We start from the raw sequence: 19,444 nt of genomic DNA, 5'->3' as shown, positions 1-19,444 counted from the left end.
GAACTGTTAAATTATAAAAAAAAAACCTGAAATATATTGTTTGAAAAAAAAAACAAATGAACGAGGAGAAAATATAGCTGTGCGATTATTAAGCAATACAGCCTCTTTGAACCGTTGCTCTTGAATTGTAAAAAAAACACTGTGCGATTATTATTTTTGTATTTGTAGGTGTAGTATTATTTTGTATGACTCTTGAAGTGCCCATTTGGTATTATGGAGACTATTAATAAGACGCCCCCAAGACCCGGCGCCCATGGCGATCGCAAACCTTGCCAATACCAAGCTACTGATCTATCTGATCTGATACCCGATCTTGAATATCTATGTTGTGTACGGCTTTTGGAATATAATTATTACATTATCGAACATTATTTTAAATAAAATGCACAATATCATAGATTCCAACTCTTCAACTTCGGTTATAAACTTTATATTCATAGATATTCGACATACGATTGGGGGTGTGTGTTTTTATTGAGTGTTGATAAGATTTCAGCCGCCAACTGTCAAACTTCATATAAAAAAGCTGGATAGTATCGTAGAACCCTTCAATAATGATTATGCTAATTAAAAAAAACACACACACACAAGGATATGATAAAGCATTTGGCACAAATCATACATTTTTTGTTTTTTTTCTATCTACTCTGAAAAAAAAGACTATTCGAAAAAGACTGTCCGTAGAGTGATGGTAGGTGGTGTAGTAATATTTATGTATGTACGTTGGTGTTTAACACTGTTCGTTCACGATGGCTTTTTCAAAAGTCGATAGCACATTCAACATTTATTTTCTGGGTTTAAAACTGAAGTACGAAAAATGAGCTCTACGTTTAAATACACGATAATGCCACAGTGCTCGGTGTAAAATTTAATATAAAAATACCAACTATTTATTTTATATATTACCGGTGCAACACAGTTTAGGAGTTTAAGAAAAAGAAGGATTTCTCCTATTAAAGAAGGATTAATTATTATTGCAGTACTCCAATGTTTGCAAACATTTTTTCCATAAATTAAGATGAAACATTTTTTTGCATTTGCTATCATTACAACAGATGTGGATAAACTTCTGTAAGTATTTCAACAAGGGATTTTCTTAAAACTTAACAACTAAGCAAATCATTTAATAATTAGAAATTCAGAGTCATAAAACTTTGTTTTGCTATAGAAAATTAGGAAATACTCGTAAGTGTTGTTAAAATATGGCGACTACATTCACGTACATCTAATCCTAATGAATGTGTCTAATTCATAAAACCTCAAGAAAAATATTATAAGATCCGTAATCAAAAATGAACAAGAACTTTGTAATCGTGTATGAGAATAATTTTAATTAAAAATGAATATTTTATCAACTGATCAACTGATGTAAAAATAGCATGGTTCGTTTATGTTAACAAATATGGCATTGTAGCTAGCTTTTTTGCTTTATGTTTGATATGTATTCATATCACATGAGTGTGCTAATAATTGTTTGGTTGATAGCGTATTTACTGTTTTTGTATGTGATGTGGCATGTTTGAATCTAGCAGTATATGAGTTTGAGTAGACTAGCTGTAGTTATTAAGCTTCCTTACTTACAAAGTTGTGTTTCATTATGATATGTGTGTTCTTTATCAAATTTATTAGCGTTCCTCAATTTGTATAGAAGAGCTGCAAAATTTTATAAATAACATTAAATAAAAACACCTTCATAGTAATAATTATTATACTATTTGTTGTCGAATAGGTGTGTACCCAACATATTTTTAGTGGAATACGAAGTAAATACAAAAATATGTATATACTAACATTTATTTATTTCAATTTAGGGCAAATTCTTTTCATGCTCTGATGGTTCTAAAATGCAGGAATCAGAATGCCAGTAAGTATTGAAATGTAGTTAAATGTATTGACTAGGGCGATGAAAAGTGTGGATATTGAAATTAGATTTATGAAGATAAAATTATTCTTATTTCAGTGGTACTTACTTGGTATATGAAGATGGCAACGTAGATAAACCAGTTTCAAAAGAACGATACTGGTCAAGAAACCGCTTTCATTTTGACGACGTTTCGAAAGCTATGTTAACTCTTTTTACTGTATCTACTTTTGAAGGCTGGCCTGGGTTAGTATAAATATGTATAAACATATGTACATATACATTTACATATACATTGTAAATAACTTTTTTTCCTCTGATGTTCAGGTTGCTTTATGTATCGATTGACTCTCACGAAGAAGATTCCGGACCAATACACAATTTCCGCCCAATCGTTGCGGCGTATTACATCATATATATAATCATAATTGCATTTTTCATGGTAAACATCTTTGTCGGTTTCGTTATCGTTACATTCCAAAACGAAGGCGAACAGGAGTATAAAAACTGCGATCTAGATAAAAACCAGCGGAATTGTATAGAGTTTGCACTGAAAGCAAAACCAATACGTCGGTACATACCCAAGCACAGGATACAGTACAAAGTGTGGTGGTTCGTGACATCACAACCATTTGAGTACATGATTTTTGTACTTATCATGATAAACACGATTACCCTTTCGATGAAGTTTTACCGCCAACCAGAAATTTATACAGAAGTACTCGATTTGTTGAATCTCATCTTTACGGCAGTGTTCGCATTGGAATTCGTTTTCAAGTTAGCAGCATTCAGATTCAAAGTAAATAAATCGAAATGATTTTTGTTACTAACGCACGTAATTAAAATAAATTGTGTTTGCTTCATTTATTTTAGAACTATTTTGGAGATGCATGGAACGTATTCGATTTTATAATTGTACTTGGAAGCTTCATCGACATTGTATACTCAGAAGTTAACATTAGCAAAGGAATGAAGGTACCTTGGTAAACATTTTAAAAATCTATTTAATATATGAAATAATTTCTTCACAATGTAGGGTGGTTCTAGCATTATCTCGATCAATTTCTTCCGACTATTTCGAGTGATGCGGTTAGTTAAACTTCTTGCCAGAGGCGAAGGAATTCGTACATTATTGTGGACATTTATCAAATCTTTTCAAGCACTGCCATATGTTGCATTATTGATTGTAATGTTGTTTTTTATCTACGCTGTAATTGGAATGCAGGTAAATTAGACAAATCATAAGTCCCTCACGTTTGAATAATGCATAAAAGAGTAATGAATACTAATTTTAATTTGTCTCGGTAACAATTCTAGGTATTCGGCAAAATAGCAATGGATGATGAAACATCAATACATCGAAACAACAATTTCCAAACCTTTCCACAAGCAGTGTTGGTTTTGTTCCGATCAGCGACAGGAGAGGCTTGGCAGGACATCATGCTTGATTGTTCATCGCGTCCGGGAGAGGTAAACTGCGATGCTAAGTCCGACGATGCTGGTTCTCCAGAAGGATGCGGCTCAAACATAGCTTTCCCTTACTTTATATCCTTTTACGTACTGTGTTCATTCCTCATCATAAATTTATTCGTGGCCGTTATCATGGATAACTTTGATTATTTGACGCGAGACTGGTCTATTCTTGGACCCCATCATCTGGATGAGTTTGTGCGCCTGTGGAGCGAGTACGATCCTGACGCGAAGGGTCGTATCAAGCATCTGGACGTAGTGACTCTGCTACGAAAAATCTCGCCACCGCTTGGATTTGGCAAGCTGTGTCCACACCGGGTAGCCTGTAAGCGTCTAGTCTCGATGAACATGCCGCTAAACAGTGACGGCACGGTGTTGTTCAATGCGACACTGTTTGCAGTGGTGCGCACCTCACTGAAAATCAAAACAGAGGGCAATATCGACGATGCAAACGCAGAATTGCGGAACACAATCAAACAAATATGGAAACGAACTAATCCGAAACTTTTAGACCAAGTCGTTCCTCCGCCTGGAGTAGATGATGAAGTTACAGTGGGCAAATTTTACGCAACATTTTTAATACAAGATTACTTTAGGCGGTTTAAGAAGCGCAAAGAAAATGATAGCAAACTCAACAGCGATCAAAATAAACGACGTACTATGACGCTTCAGGCCGGACTGCGGACACTACACGAAGCCGGTCCGGAACTCAAGCGAGCCATTTCAGGCAATCTGGAAGAAATCGGCGATGATAATCCAGAGCCATCTCATCGGGTAAGGAGTGAATTTTATCATAACTGAAATAGTTTCTTAAACGTAATTCATATGTTTTCTTTTAAAAGCGAAATCACACTCTATTTGGTAATGTTTGGTCGTCAATTCGACGTCCGGGTCCTTTTGGATCAAAACAAAAGTGGAATTCAAATAATAACAAAATGTCTGCCACTTCCATGGCCGCATCTGCGGCAATGCATACGGTTTTATCTGGCCCAAATGACGGGTCAAGCCAAACAGAAATGAAGCCAAAGCAAAACTGTGTTAACAGTTCTAATACCTACAATCATGTAGCTGAAAGCATTCTTCATGCCGTGCACGACGAACCGATAGGACGAAATTACGGTAACGGCTTGAATATAGGAAATGCGGGACATACGGGTGAAATTCCACTTCGCCCTTTAGTTTTAGATGATTCTTCAATTTTAAAACGAGCGAATGCAAAGTGAGTTATTAGAATGAAGGCATAATGTTGTTTTCAAATATGATATTAATGTGTTCTGTTTTCTGTTAGCGCAAACATCGGATCGCATAGCAAATTGTACTCGCAAATAAATGGTAAGTTTAATATATATAATGCGATTAAAATACTTGATTTCATACGTTATATCACGATGACATATAAGAAAACGAATGTTTTTATGTTGACAATTATTACATCATAATTTAATTTATTTCATTTTAATAGTAAGTTACTAATAATTTAATAGATAATTACTAATTTAATTGTTGCGATGCCGTGGTGGATTTATTCGACATTTTGAATGTTGCACATTGAATACATTAATTATGTATTCAAGCTAATTAGTCATAAATAGTTAAACAATTAACAGAAAACATAAACAATTGGAAAATTGAAAAATACTCAAAAATATTTGTTTTAACTATATACTGGTACAAGGGAAAGCAAACAATGTGCAGACCATTTAATTTGCAGGAATGGTAAAAACCCAAATGCAAAACATTTTTAAATGTAATACGCTGTATATATCTTTGATATGCATAAAGAAAAACGCACAAAACATCAATTAAATTTAATTTCATCTAATTCCTAAAGTTAGATCAATTGCGCAATAATGACAATCATTTTTATTTGCTGCATATGCGACATTCGTATTGATCCACGTCGCTCCAGATCCTGCACAAGATTACAGCATCCACTCCAAAAGCGTGGACAGGTAACAGCATCGTCTTTTCATTGAAGGTTTACATGTACAAGCCATCATCATGTTAACAATATGGTTCAGTGAGTGCGTAATTACTAAATACGTGTAGGAAAACAAATGAAACATATTTTTCTTTTTTGGGCTTCTTGTATTTTTAAAAGCAATTTCCGCAGTCCTTCGGTTTGCTGTTGAGGAGTCGCTGGACAGTATCAAAAATTGTCAGTATATTGTCAATAAACGTTTAAAAGAGACCTCATTGTTTTGGGATCCTCTATTGGTTTGTATAAATCGATTTTCATGTCAATAGTGGATTATATTTATTCATGTCTTGTATTATATTCCCTCTAGTTATATTGGTCTTATACGAACAATTTATTTTATTATAAATGTTTTAAGTGTAAATATATTTTGATATGTAGTATAATAGGAACACAATAATTTCAATTGACTGTTTTTTCTAATACATTTGATTTTTTACTGGTAAGGATGAAACCATCACATAATTCTCACAAACATCACATACGTATTGTTTTCTATGGAAGAACGGCATTTAATTGAACAGTTTTTTGCTTATAACCTGAATGAATAGTTAAATATATTACTAGCATTTGATGCATTTAAGGATGAGCCGTGCATAATATTATTCCTAAAAAAATGTATAGATTACGTTTTATAAAAAAGTAATTACTCTGGTATGCTGTACATAAGTAATAGTAAAATAAGTCGCTTTATACGTAAATATGGACTAAGTTAACCTTATATTGTTGGTAGAAGGAAACAACATTATTTGTGTTGTTCAAACTTACATTCGAAATATTAATATTCTACCAACAAAAACATAAGATAGATTACTCAACATCATGTTTTGTTTTTGATGAATATCTTGATTATATTTAATTTCAGATAATCAAGTTGCCAATTTTGAGGAAGATCGTCTTATTCACTCAACGCCAAGCAGTCCTCAGGAAACGCATAAGCTATCGGCAGAAGTTATAGGATCGGCTGAGAGTCTCGTGGGCAGAGTAAGTATTTATGAACCCGAGCTCACTTTTAAATGTGGGGCAAGCAACAACACCTACAGCTAAAATTATTAATTCGTTACACATATTTTTTAGGTTCTAGCGCAACAAGGTCTGGGTAAATATTGTGATCTTGATTTAGTGCATTGTGCTCAAATGGAAATGCAAGAGGCGTTAGATATGACACAGGAAGAAATGGATTTAGCGGCCCACGAGCTAATGTTGGAGGAGCGATTTAAGAGGAAAAATGGCGCACCCGTAAAAGGTCAACCTAAGCGTGGAACCAATACTAGAAAGAATAAGAATCAGCAACCGCTCTTATAGCACCAAACTAGTATATTAAATCATGTTGTCATATTAGGAAGAAATATTGTACATCAATATGGTAGCTCTCATTTTGTAATTTTACCTTTTTAATTTATATGCGAAGAACATGTCGATCCTTTAAACATCAATTTAATTTGTTGATGAAGAAATGTATGTTTATTGTTGGTAACATAGTCAACATTTAAAAAAATGAAAGCACAATAATCCAATTCTTACGAGTTTAATTAAACCAGGTTGGATGCAAGTTTTAAAGATGTATGCAAAATGACTGAAATTCTCGCCTCGAATGACACCGCCATGCAATTGACAGCAATTTGAGAGGGCGCGCGAGGGCCCGCATGCCATATAAATTCACAGCCCCAGCGCCTTCGCATTTGATGGCTTGTGAACCTACGCAGTTTTTTCGCACCTAGTTTTAGCAATTACAATTATAGCCCCGAGCAGGTATAACAGTGCGATTTGTAGCAAACTGAACACTTGAAGTTTGACATATTATTTTCCAAAAATGCACAAAAAAATATATAGTGACCTTTTCCACGAATAACACCGGAAAAAAATAATAAAAAATAAAGATTATTTAAAATACCATAAGATTTCGAGCAGATGACTCGCAATCCTCGCAATGTTGAACAGGGTGCCATAAAGTATGACAAAAAGGAATTAGTTTAAAATTTAAACGAATGAACATTATATAAACATTATATAAACGTGATCCGTAGTCCAATCCTGGCGAGATTTTCAGCCATTTTGCCTGCAAGTTTGGTACTTGCGTCCAACCTGGGTTATAAGTACTTTGGACCCTTTTTTTCTATGTCGTTAAAAACAGGAAATAAACACGTAGCCAACTAGAATTCCGATGATGAGAAATAATGCAAAAAACAAGAATCTTATAAATAGCAGAAGCAGAAGAAACAAATTATCTTCTCAATATTAAACATTAAAACTGATATTGAATTACCAATTTAGTTCAATCGATGTCGGAAATGAGTTTTGAGAGATAAATAAAAAATGTTTTGAGAAGAACAAATTTCGATAGAAAGCGACACTACCTCTTATTCCATCATCTTTTTATCTCCTTATACAAAACGAAGTAAGAGGTGACGCTCACGTTACGCTCACGTTACGCTCATAGGTGAACCGATTGCTCACTATAGGATCTACCTGTACGAAAAAGTTACTCACTATAGAACGGTTTTGCTAACCAACTATGGGTGCTTGGATGATTTTTATTTCTTTGCGGTGTTTCCATTCTCCGAGGCAACAAGCAATGGTAGAGTGATTGAATCATTGATATATTCAGATCAAAAGACATATTTGTTTTCTTCTACACACGTGTTGAAAGTGTATCAATAATTATCAAATTATTCCCAGTGATTCTAAATAATTCTGTGGTGGAGATTCTACCTCGCTCCATCCGTTTTATCATGCGTAGTAGTGTTTTTTTGTGTAGTTCAAACCGTTTAAATAAAAAGACTTGCTTCGAACTATCATGCACTTGCTTCCTGTACCATCTTCCAAATGCAGTCAAATGCTTGCTTGAAAGGATTGCCAAATTGTTCGCTATGAACGTTTAACAATTACAATTTTCCATTGTACATTAACCCAAAAATGTGTGGTACCATGCAAAATAGTAAAACCATCGGAGCTGCATAACTATTACTAAGTGTACAACTTTAAAACATGCATATAACGGGTTTATATTTCCCACGGAATAATATACAATAATAATATACACGGAATAAGGACATTCCTGGGCCATGGGTTTTTTTTTATATGAGCACATGATGAAGCAACAAAGTTAAATGAAGTTAGTTTCATTAATTTTATTTGCATTTAGCACTCCTGGATACCCATGGCTGCTTGGTACACAAATAGTCATGCAGAAGATAGGGAACGGGTCAATAATAAGCCGTGACAGTGAGCCCTGTGGATGGAAGACCCATATGTCATATGAACATGTCATGACATTTAATGGAAGCTATTCCATAAGGTCAGCATGACTAAATGAAATTTTCGTATGTCCTATATGGTTGTAAAAATGGTCAATGATAGCGGAATAGTCAAACATCTTCTTTACCACAACAACCGTTGTCGGCCAAGACCTGCCTGCGCCACATCGGGGCTTGGTTTTTAGTGACTTTTTGATAACCTATAGCAGGATAATAGTCAGTCATATTGGAACTTGAACCCACGATGGGCATGTTGTTAAGTCGTACGAGTTGACGACTGTACCACAAGTCCAGCCGATAGTCAAACATATTGAAAAAGAAAGTGGGCCACGATTGCTAATGTAATGGAAACACAAACATTTGTAAATAAAACATTTAAATAAGATGTAATGCTCGTCACATCGCCGTGTGTTCCACCGCTAGTCGCAGAACGCTTTAACGTGAGATTTGAATTTCGGTGAATCATACCGAAAAAACTTAATTAGCGCGATTTTATCTGTGGCGTGTGTTTCTCCTACGTTGTGTTTCGCTATATGTTCGACTGGCTACTAACCTTTCACGGACCCTTTTATTTCTCTCTCTCTCTCTCTCCCTCTCTCTCTCTCTCTCTCTCTCTCTCTCTCTCTCTCTCTCTCTCTCTCTATCTTTCTATCTCCTTCTCTCTCTCTCTCTCTTTCTCTATCGCTCTCTCTCTCTCTCTCTCTCGCTTCTACTCGTAGGGCTCTCTATATATCTATCTATATATATTACAGGGTTTTCGAGGATTTTATAGACATGTTCAGCGAGTTGTAGATTCGTTCAGGCATATACAGGGTTTTCAATGATATTATTGACATGTTCAGCGAGTTGTTGATTCGTTCGGGCATATAATTGACACTTTCAGCGAGATATTGAATTGTTCGGAAGCAGGCGTTGACAAGTTCAGCAATTCTGTAGTGTTGTCATTTGTTTTGTTTACACACTGTGCCGCAGGGTTCAATTTTCCATTCTGAAAAGTCCTAAAAGTAGCTAATAATCATTCCCCAAGCTGTTTAATTCATGAATTAGTTGAAACAAACATATTTTTACGAAAACCGTTTGTTTACCTTCTGATGAGAATGATCCAACTTGCAGTCCAAGGGGTACGAAAGTGACAGCTCTATAGTATCGCCGAACTTGTCAACGCCTGCTTCCGAACAATTCAATATCTCGCTGAAAGTGTCAATTATATGCCCGAACGAATCAACAACTCGCTGAACACGTCAATAATATCATTGAAAACCCTGTATCTCGCTGAAAGTGTCAATTATATGCCCGAACGAATCAACAACTCGCTGAACACGTCAATAATATCTTTGAAAACCCTGTAATAGACTCTTTCAGCGAGATATAGAATTGTTCGGAAGAAGGTGTAGACATGTTCGGTTATGCTGTAGAGCTGTCACTTTCGTACCCCGTGGACTGCAGCTTGGATCATTCTCATCAGGAGGTAAACAAACAGTTTTCGAAAAAATAAGCTTTTTTCAACTAATTTATGTATTAAACAGCTTGGGGAATGATTATTAGTTACTTTTAGGACTTTTAAGAATGAAAAATTGAACCCTGCGGCACAGTGTGTAAACAAAACAAATGACAGCTCTACAGAATCGCTGAACATGTCAACGCCTACTTCCGAACAATTCTATATCTCGCTGAAAGAGTCTATTATATGCCTGAACGAATCTACAACTCGCTGAACATGTCTATATAATCCTCGAAAACCCTGTAAAATCTCGTGTCACGGTGTTTGTTGCGAGCAACCTCCGAAACGGCTGGATCATTTTCAACGAAACTTCGCACACACCTTATGGTGGTATGAGAATAGGTTTTAAGATTTAAAAATCATTCAGATGTTACACTAAACTTAATTAAATAATGATTTTCTAACTCCCATACAAAGAGCAGGATTGGTGTTGTGTTGTATACAGCACTTTGACACTTGGTGTAAGGTGCCTGGCGGTTTACACTCGATGATCGGATCCTGAGGGGATACGGGCACGATACAACTATACCAAGTAACAAAGCAATAATGGAATATTTTAGTTTTTTTTTGAATGGTTCAGTTTGTCGGGCCAGCTAGTCGTCTATAAATGTCTCGCCTCATGCGTTTATAGTGCTTTATGGCAGCCTGGCTATATGACAGCCTGGCTATCTCTCGAGTACCGCTTATCAACCTATCGATCCAATCGATCAATCGACCCTTCTGTCCCTCTCTGTTCTGCGCGAACACCGTGTTTTGCGAGCGTTATTCTCGCTAACTCTCTCAAATGCATTTTACGCTCTAGATTGCGTTCTCCTCCGTTTCTATTTGTTGCTATGACTAGCTTAAGATGGCCCGGTTATAGGATTTTGCAACAGAATCCCGAGTGTTATTGTATCACTCGAGACTGTACTCAAACACCTTCACATGCAGTCCTGTTTCCCCTATCTTTATCGATATTTTCTTTTACGATCGAGCACATCGTCCTTACATGGCCTGAACAACAATTCTCCATGATGTTTGGTCCCTAGTTCCAGCATCTCAACCATGGAGATACCAATTCTCCGACAAAACTTGCTTTATCTGATCCAGATTACCAACCCCTTCTTGGCGAGACATGAGTTCGGTATCCTCATAACATGCCCCAGCGTTCGTATCCTGTCTGCCTTCACCATCTTCAGAGTGCTCTATCCGCCGTACAGCTCAGCAAACTCGTTGTTCATCCTTCTCCTCCAAACTTCATGCTCGAACACACCACCAAAGGCGGTTGGAAAATGCGTCACTCAAACACGCTCAAAGCGATTGCGTCTTCCGCTCGAATGATCCAGGACTCGTGTGCATAGAGGACCACCAGGCGAATCAATGTGCGTTATATCACACATTTCATGCGGACTGAGTCTTCTGGATATCAGCAGTTGATGAAGCCCGTAGTATACACGATTCCCCTGCACGGAATTTGCTGCTGATGTTGTTGTACGAAGTAACAACCATACCAAGATAGAAGAACTCCTCTACGACCTCGAGACTGTCGCCGTCAACTAATAAACTGCTCCCCAGTTGGTCTGAGTCTGATCAATGATTGTTGATTTGCATTTGAGTCACCTGCATTTATACGCCTCACACACACTCGCTATTTCTTAATAATGAAACATTAACCATTTGAAAGTCATGAAACAATTTCTTCGGCTGCATACAAAATGACACCTTCCAGGGCGATGTTGAAGAGCAGACAGAACAGTCCGTCACCTTGTCTCAGAACCTGTGATCGTCAACAGTACCCTGTGCGTTTCGAACGATTCCGACATCAAGTTTGATACTCTTTCCTTGCACTGCACCTCGTTCATAGTGGCTTCTACCATCCGGATCAAGTTCCCAAGAAAGTGGTACCGCTGCATGATTTTCTATAGCTGATACCGGACTAAGGTTTTGTAGGCTGCCTGGAGTCGATGAATAGGTCAGTGGTGGATTTGCCTCCAACAAACCCTGCTTGGTAGCTGCCGACGAAATTTGTAGCTAGGGACGCATACGTGCAGAACAGGGTCTGGGGCAGGATCTTGTAGGCGGCATTAAAGACTGTGATGACACGAAAATTCGAGCATTCCAGCTTGTCGTCTGTTTTTTTTTTTTAATTTAAATGTCATGGGTGAAAGAAACCCAGGATCCACTCATTTCTAGCAGTTCTTTTTGTTCCCAGATTCTTATAATCATGAATACACCAACGATTTCGAGGGTAAGCCTCACCGGCTCTGTTTTGAAGAGCTTTTCCTCTAGCTAATCACTGCCAGCAGACTTATTGCTCTTAAACTGCTTGATAGATGCAAATCATTGTAATGTGGCAGCAAATCCCGTTGACAGAACTGATTGTCCTCCTTTGCACAAACTACCGTCAATAGGTTCAACCCGGTACTGAATTTACTAACTTTCCGTTCCGCCTACATTAACTGAATTTAAGTTGAATTTAACCAAATATACACGAAGCAAATGGGGCGGTCCCGTGGTACATTCGTCAATTCGAACGACTCAATAACACGCCCGCAATGGGTTCAAGCCTGGAACGGACCGTCCCCCCGTAGTAAGGACTGACTATGCGGCTATGTGGTATTGAATAAAGTCTTGAAAGCCTGTATAGGCCGGCATGTCCTCGTAGGACGTTTACGCCAATTAGAAGAAGAAGAAGTACACGATGCAAAATTGATTTTATTTTTGCTAAGTTTTCAACTCAACTGTTAATCAATACTGTTGTGTGTCCGATGAGATTTTTGTCAACCGCAATAATTCTTAGAACACGAAATTCAACCTGTACACTGCTTCCATTCATGAGGGCAGAGTACAGTTGATCGTAATGATTGTTCATCTCCCATTAAAAGACACAGGGGCCGCCACCGGCGTACGGGAAAGTTTGCTGGAGGTCCCTGTATACCGCCATAGCGTGTAGACCTGATCGTGTTAATCTGTGCTCTACCTTCTGCAGGGTTTTATTGTAGAAAAATGATTTGACTGAATCAAACGCCGTAGCTCTATGATTAACAACATGCATTCTGCTTAACATTCATGGTTTTGCTTTGAGTGTTTAAATGTAAGTTGATAATCACTGGTTTTTCAGTTTCATAAATTATAGATGATGAGTCCTGCAGTACTTGGACGCTAATGTTTATACCCAGGAAACGGCGCCACATTGGCAACAATTAGAAGCTATCGTTAATCTCATCAACGTAGGTGGATCGTAAAATTACAATTATTTGTCTTAAATTGTGTGATAGGAGTGCTATAATATCAAAATCTACTGTTGTTTGTTTAAGTGTGTGGATTTCTGTTCAACACTTCAAAGAAATAAGTGTGTATGTATTTGTCCCATAATGCATCCATCTCAGTTTGAAAGGTTGAATTGGACTTGTAGGTTTATTTTGAATATTCCTCTTCCTGCATTACTTGGTAGCTGAGAACATAAACAATATGTAGTGAACATCAACCAGGCTAAGAAGGACGCAGGTCTTTTTTTTGTAAAACATTTAATAAGTCCGATATTGAATGAGTGTAAAATAGTTTTTAAACGACGGCGTTGTACAGGCGGTCCCCGAGATACACGGTTAATGGGGACCGAAAACGGCCGCAAAATACCGCGTATCTCGAATTTCCGCGTAAGTCGAATCTCGTGATTTCCAGCTAAAATATCACAAATTTTCGTGAAATTTTGCAAGTAGGGGGCGTTTTTAGTCACTTTGTGAATTATTTGATATGATTCTGACTGAATATAACTGTTTTAAACCTTTTGAAATAGTTTTTAACATTCGATCAAAACGGAAATTATTTGGCAATTTGCAATTGATGTGTCAAATCAGTACAATTTGCTCAAAGAATTGTCAAATTTAGAAAACCGCGTATCTCCGAATCCGCGTATAAGAGGTACCGTGTATCTCGGGGACCGCCTGTACTTGTGTTTATGACATTGTTGCTAAATTTAACACCGTATAAAAGCCAATGTGAATGAATCACTTTTTTCTATGATATTTCGCATGAATTTTGCAAGGGCAAATACATGAACATGCATTTGTGTAAATCATCATCGTCATCAATTATTTTCCATAATCAACTTCATTTCCAGTCGTAGGCCGATATATGATTATGCTCAAGCATCTGAATATAGTCGTTAATCGACTTGCCATTCGGTTTCCCCCTTGCTAAGGAATCACACACGTTATTGGCTGATTTCGGAAAGCAAAGTAGAGAATTCTATGGTTGTTAAGTTTGAATTTCTTGTCGGAGCACTTCCGTACGTTCTTTATTTAAACTCTCATGCTCAGCTACGCGACTGCGATGCATGTTCTTCTGTTTTTCTTTGTACATTTATTTGTAGTGCATGTTGCGCCTGTCCATCTCACCAACCCTATTGCGTTCGGCTTCTAGAACTGGACGTTTAGTTACCTGTACTTGCTTGGTTCATTCATTACGTACATCTCCTAACCCTTGTAGAAAAGGGATACTGTATACGCCCACTGTTTCATGTTTAGGTGCGAGATGAGCCTCCCTTTTCTTTCTGTCTTTTTGAGTGGTTCCGTTGTTGCAAAAACTATAGGTAAAAGAAAAACGGTCGGTTAGTTTATTTGCTAACAGCTGTGAATAATATCGATGTGCGATAAAATACTCACCACAAAATATAAAATAATTGTGTTGCCGTTTGATGTCCTTGAAGCTATTCGATTGGATCACGCTGGTCAAGGATTCATACACACATGAAAAAGATACATTGTTTATGGTTGGTAATATAAACATCTGTACAAAAACTCATCCAACTTACCAAACTGTTCGCGTTTCAAATTGATTAGACGAAAGAACCAATTTCGCAAATATCGACATGCCTTTTCTTTCCGCAAGCTCAATTCACCTCAACACACGTTTGATCAACACCCAAGCAATTCAATTGATTAACAAAACTTGGCCCAGCACCAGTTAAAACAGTTTCAAAAGCTTTAAAAAAATATTCCACAAAAAAAAAAACACTAATACAATTTCATCCACCAGATCGAATCCGTACGGTTGAAAGTTTCTGCTAGATCAAAACAACCGGTCAGCAAAAGTGTCCGAGTACGGCGCACGTGTACGAACAAGAGCAACCAATGAGAAACACACCGTCACCGTAACACCGTCTCCGTAACGGCGTCACCATAACACCGTCACCGTAACGGCGTCGCTGTAACGGCGTCATCTCGTTGCCATGGTAGCGTTACGCGCTACGGAAAATTTATATATAGGAGACTAGCTTAAGATGGCCCGGTTACAGGGTTTTGCAACGGATATTCCAAGATATATTCATACTTCAGGACGTCCAGTTAGAGGGTTATTAAAACTGACACAAACTTAAAACAAACAGTTTCACTTTGGGATGCATTTATAGTAAAATCATTGGTCTAAGCTGATGACGCTGCATCGTGCTTTAAAGGTTTTGCAGTGTCTGCAAATTGTCCATGAAACGGTGAAGACTAAGAAAAGTAACAAAAGGAATATATTGAACGGACATCGGTAGCTGAAACGTAAAGTATAGCGCAAATCGTACAATAATAAAATCAGCAGCAATCGCATAACGGATGACCGGTGTTTTCGTTTGATGAAATATTATCAATATATTAGGCCCTACGCCTACTTCCCTGGCAGGATCGCAATAATCTTCCTCCGTATGCTGCGCGGTGCCGTCTTCTAGGCCTTGAACCTCTTTCGGTTAGAAGACGCAATGCACAGTGTTCTTTCATCGCTGGATTACTAAATGGCTCTATCGATTCATCGCCTTTGTTGCATCGAGTCGATATCTATGCACCATCCCGAACACTTAGGTCTAGAGAAACTCTACGGCTCGCTCAACCCCGTTCCAGCGCTGGTCGGTCTGACCCTATGTTCCGCATGTCGGCTGTCTTCAATACTGTCTCGGATTGCTTCGACTTCGACATCTCCACTCAGTGCTTCAAGGAACGTCTCCGGCTTTTGCCGTGGCCGCAGTGAATTGCGATGCAAATCTTGTTTTTGTTATGTATTTTTTTAATGAACTGTTGCATCTTACTTAGGCCATACGGCCCGTTGAAGATTAAATAAATAATAATAATAATAATATTAGTGTCTGCCAAACGAAAAATAAAAAATAAACATAATTGGGAAAACAAAAGGAATAATGAAGCATTGTTTTACTCACAGGAAAAACTAATACCCGCATATCTCATTCAAGCTTTGATAAACATAAAGGAAATGTTGGAAGCGCATTGGAAGCTTAAAATGAGAAGTGCTTTCACTGGAAAAATATATATTGACTGGGTGTTTATTTTATTTACAATCGACTCAGGATCAATTATACCGTCCTCGATACAAAAAACCTAAAGAGAGAAAGATAGGAGAGAGCAAACGGGTTAATGAGTAGAGTATTAGAGCATTAAAATAGTATTTATTCCAGTTGCAGGTAGTCGAAGCGAAATGTATAATATAATATAAAATAATATAATATAATGCATTGCAGTGTTAGTTGGTTTGACAACAGTTGAAATAAATATTACGACAGAAAGGGTTGATTTGAAGATACCGGTACTTACTTGGTTGATCGCCAACTACTTCCCCGTAAACAATGTTTTTGGTCGCGACACCTTCCCCTACTAGCAATGAGAATGTAAAAGTGTGCGTCTTTCAGGCGAGGGGCATGTAGAAGCAGGGGGAGACCCCGACAGACAAAGAGAACGAAATTTTCAGGCGAGGGGTAGGTAGAAACACGCGGTGGGGGTCCGGCCCGAGATCGGATCCGAAGTCTGTTGTTTTGGGCTGAGAATAAAAAATGGCGGATGGAGCGTTACCACGGAGAGAATGCGCTCTCTTGTTTGCCTTTAAAATACACGAGGCGCTCTCGCTGTAAAGAACGCTCGCTCGCGCTGTTTCATAGTATTTTCCTCATACCCCTTCCTTCCCGTTTCTTTCGGCTTGCGCAGCGCTGAGCTGGTACCCCCTCCCACTTGATTCCAGCGAATTGCGCTGCGCTGGACTGACACCCCCTCCCGCTCGTTTCTTTCGTAGCGCGCTGTGCGCTTCCCTTCATTCGGACTTGGTGCACCCGAATCAAAACAAAAACTTGAACACATCAAACTTGGTTTATATTTTATCACTTTTATTGCAAATAAAGGGGCTTTTTCACACATAGTTTCACACAATCTTGCCACAAAATCACACAAATTCTTAATATAAAAAAATCGTCGTATTTCAAAGAGCCGTCAAACTGCGTGGATCCCGTTGTTGATGTTCGACACAGCAAAAATAAACATTGAAATAAAGCAGCGCATATCACACATTTAAGATAAATGGTGAAAGAAAAGCGCAGCTTCATTTCAATGTGCACAACACTTCAACACTTAGCGAAACTTCGATCGCCCGGGACTTAGGCTAACACGCGCGCAGCCTTTCACGGCGAACGCTTGAGCTGAACTGACGATTTCGTGTGGTGGCAAGAAGGGGAGCGCACAGAGGAACACTCGCTGCACTAGTGCGAGCGAGACACCGATACCCGCATGCCGCTGCGAGAAAACCAAACTGAGCGCGCAGGCTGAAAGTGAACGCACACATTCACACATGTGTAATTGTGTGAGTGCAAAAACTGTGTAGAAACCAAAACACGCTCGCGCCTCCGCGTAATTCCGCGTATTTCCAACCGTCTCCCCAAGCTTCTACATGCCCCTCGCCTGAAAGTCGCACACTTTTTCATTCTCATTGCTAGTAGGGACGGTTGGAAATACGCGGAATTACGCGGCGGCGAGAGCGTGTTTTGCTTTCTACACAGTTTTTGCACTCACACAATCACACATGTGTGAATGTGTGCGTTCACTTTCAGCCAGCGCGCTCAGTTTGGTTTTCTCGTTCAGTTTCAGTTTCTTTTTCCGAATTGAGAGTGAGCGCGCGCAGCGCTCTCTCGCATGCCTTCAAATTACACGGGGCGCTCTCGCGATACAAAACAGCTGATCAGCTGATACCCCCTCCCTCCCGTTTCTTTCCTCTCGCGCTGCGCTGGATGCGCGGAACAGCTGTTCTTGCTCTCTCGCGTTTCTTTCGGTTTGCGCTGCGCTGTTGCCGCACTTGCGCGCTGCGCTGAACACCCCCTCCCCCTCGTTTCTTTCGTTGCGCGTTGTGCGCTGTGCGCTTTCGTTCACTTTGATTTGCTGCGTAATAAAATCGCATGCATCGAAATAAATTTAATTACATCAAACTCGTTTGATATTTTTACACTTTATTGAAACTTAAGGCACAGTTCCACGCATCGCTAACCACTATCTTGCCACAAAACCACACATATTTTTATTATAAATATTAAAAAAAAATCGTCACTTCAAGCACCCGCCTTACTGCCTGTATGTTGTGTATGTTGAATACTGTAAAAAAAAGCATTAAAATAAAGCGGCATAATTTACATATTCATGTTGAATTATGAAAGATTAACGCTGCTTTATTTCAATGTGCACAACACTTCAACACTTGAAAATATGACCGAGGCCGTAATAATGTGAATTGAAATAAATAACACTTCAACACTTCACTTCAAATTACATCGAGCGCCCGGGACTTAGGCTAAAACGCGCGCGGCCTCACACTGCGAAGGCTTGAACTGTACTGACGATTTTGTGTGGTAGCAAGAAAGGGAGCGCACGAGGAACACTCGCTGCACTAGTGCGAGCGAGACACCGACACCAGCAAGCCGCTGCGAGAAAACCAAACTGAGCGCGCTGGCTGAAAGTGAACGCCCTACTAGCAATGAGAATGTAAAAGTGTGCGTCTTTCAGGCGAGGGGCATGTAGAAGCAGGGGGAGACGGTTGGAAATACGCGGAATTACGCGGCGGCGAGAGCGTGTTTTGCTTTCTACACAGTTTTCGCACTCACACAATCACACATGTGTGAATGTGTGCGTTCACTTTCAGCCAGCGCGCTCAGTTTGGTTTTCTCGCAGCGGCTTGCTGGTGTCGGTGTCTCGCTCGCACTAGTGCAGCGAGTGTTCCTCGTGCGTTCCCTTTCTTGCTACCACACAAAATCGTCAGTACAGTTCAAGCCTTCGCAGTGTGAGGCCGCGCGCGTTTTAGCCTAAGTCCCGGGCGCTCGATGTAATTTGAAGTGAAGTGTTGAAGTGTTGTTTATTTCAATTCACATTATTACGGCCTCGGCCGTATTTTCTATTGATAAAGTGTTGTGCGCATTGAAATAAAGCAGCGTTAATCTTTCATAATTCAACATGAATATGTAAATTATGTTGCTTTATTTCAATGATTTTTTTACAGTATTCAACATGAACAACATACAGGCAGTAAAGCGGGTGCTTGAAGTGACGATTTTTTAAAAATATTTATAATAAAAAATATGTGTGGTTTTGTGGCAA

General features: G+C 38.7%; 1 protein-coding gene and 1 long non-coding RNA gene across 9 annotated transcripts in view; one reads left to right on the top strand and one right to left on the bottom strand.

The window, feature by feature from the left end:
• LOC4578503 (muscle calcium channel subunit alpha-1) overlaps positions 1-7,644 on the top strand; it is a 75,932-nt gene extending 68,288 nt beyond the window's left edge. For all 8 annotated transcript variants that reach the window (XM_061655550.1, XM_061655552.1, XM_061655551.1 and 5 more), the window contains 10 exons: positions 1,812-1,864; positions 1,961-2,107; positions 2,189-2,660; positions 2,735-2,836; positions 2,898-3,086; positions 3,179-4,105; positions 4,174-4,550; positions 4,620-4,663; positions 6,175-6,293; positions 6,387-7,644. In XM_061655550.1, coding sequence (XP_061511534.1) covers positions 1,812-1,864; positions 1,961-2,107; positions 2,189-2,660; positions 2,735-2,836; positions 2,898-3,086; positions 3,179-4,105; positions 4,174-4,550; positions 4,620-4,663; positions 6,175-6,293; positions 6,387-6,614 — 2,658 coding nt within the window. In that variant the 3' untranslated portion in view covers positions 6,615-7,644. The remainder of the gene's footprint in view (positions 1-1,811; positions 1,865-1,960; positions 2,108-2,188; positions 2,661-2,734; positions 2,837-2,897; positions 3,087-3,178; positions 4,106-4,173; positions 4,551-4,619; positions 4,664-6,174; positions 6,294-6,386) is intronic.
• A 10,641-nt stretch (positions 7,645-18,285) lies between these two features.
• Positions 18,286-18,811, bottom strand: LOC133392930 (uncharacterized). Its single transcript, XR_009765902.1, has 2 exons — positions 18,624-18,811; positions 18,286-18,448 (listed from the first exon to the last, which is right to left on the bottom strand). It is a non-coding gene; the product is annotated as an uncharacterized LOC133392930 (long non-coding RNA).
• Between the last annotated feature and the right edge of the window lie 633 nt (positions 18,812-19,444).

The sequence above is a fragment of the Anopheles gambiae genome, chromosome 3 (genome assembly GCF_943734735.2).
Source record: "Anopheles gambiae chromosome 3, idAnoGambNW_F1_1, whole genome shotgun sequence".
NCBI lineage: Eukaryota > Metazoa > Arthropoda > Insecta > Diptera > Culicidae > Anopheles > Anopheles gambiae.
Note: the sequence above shows the minus strand (reverse complement) of the source record. Positions and strands in the feature narration are given on the sequence as shown.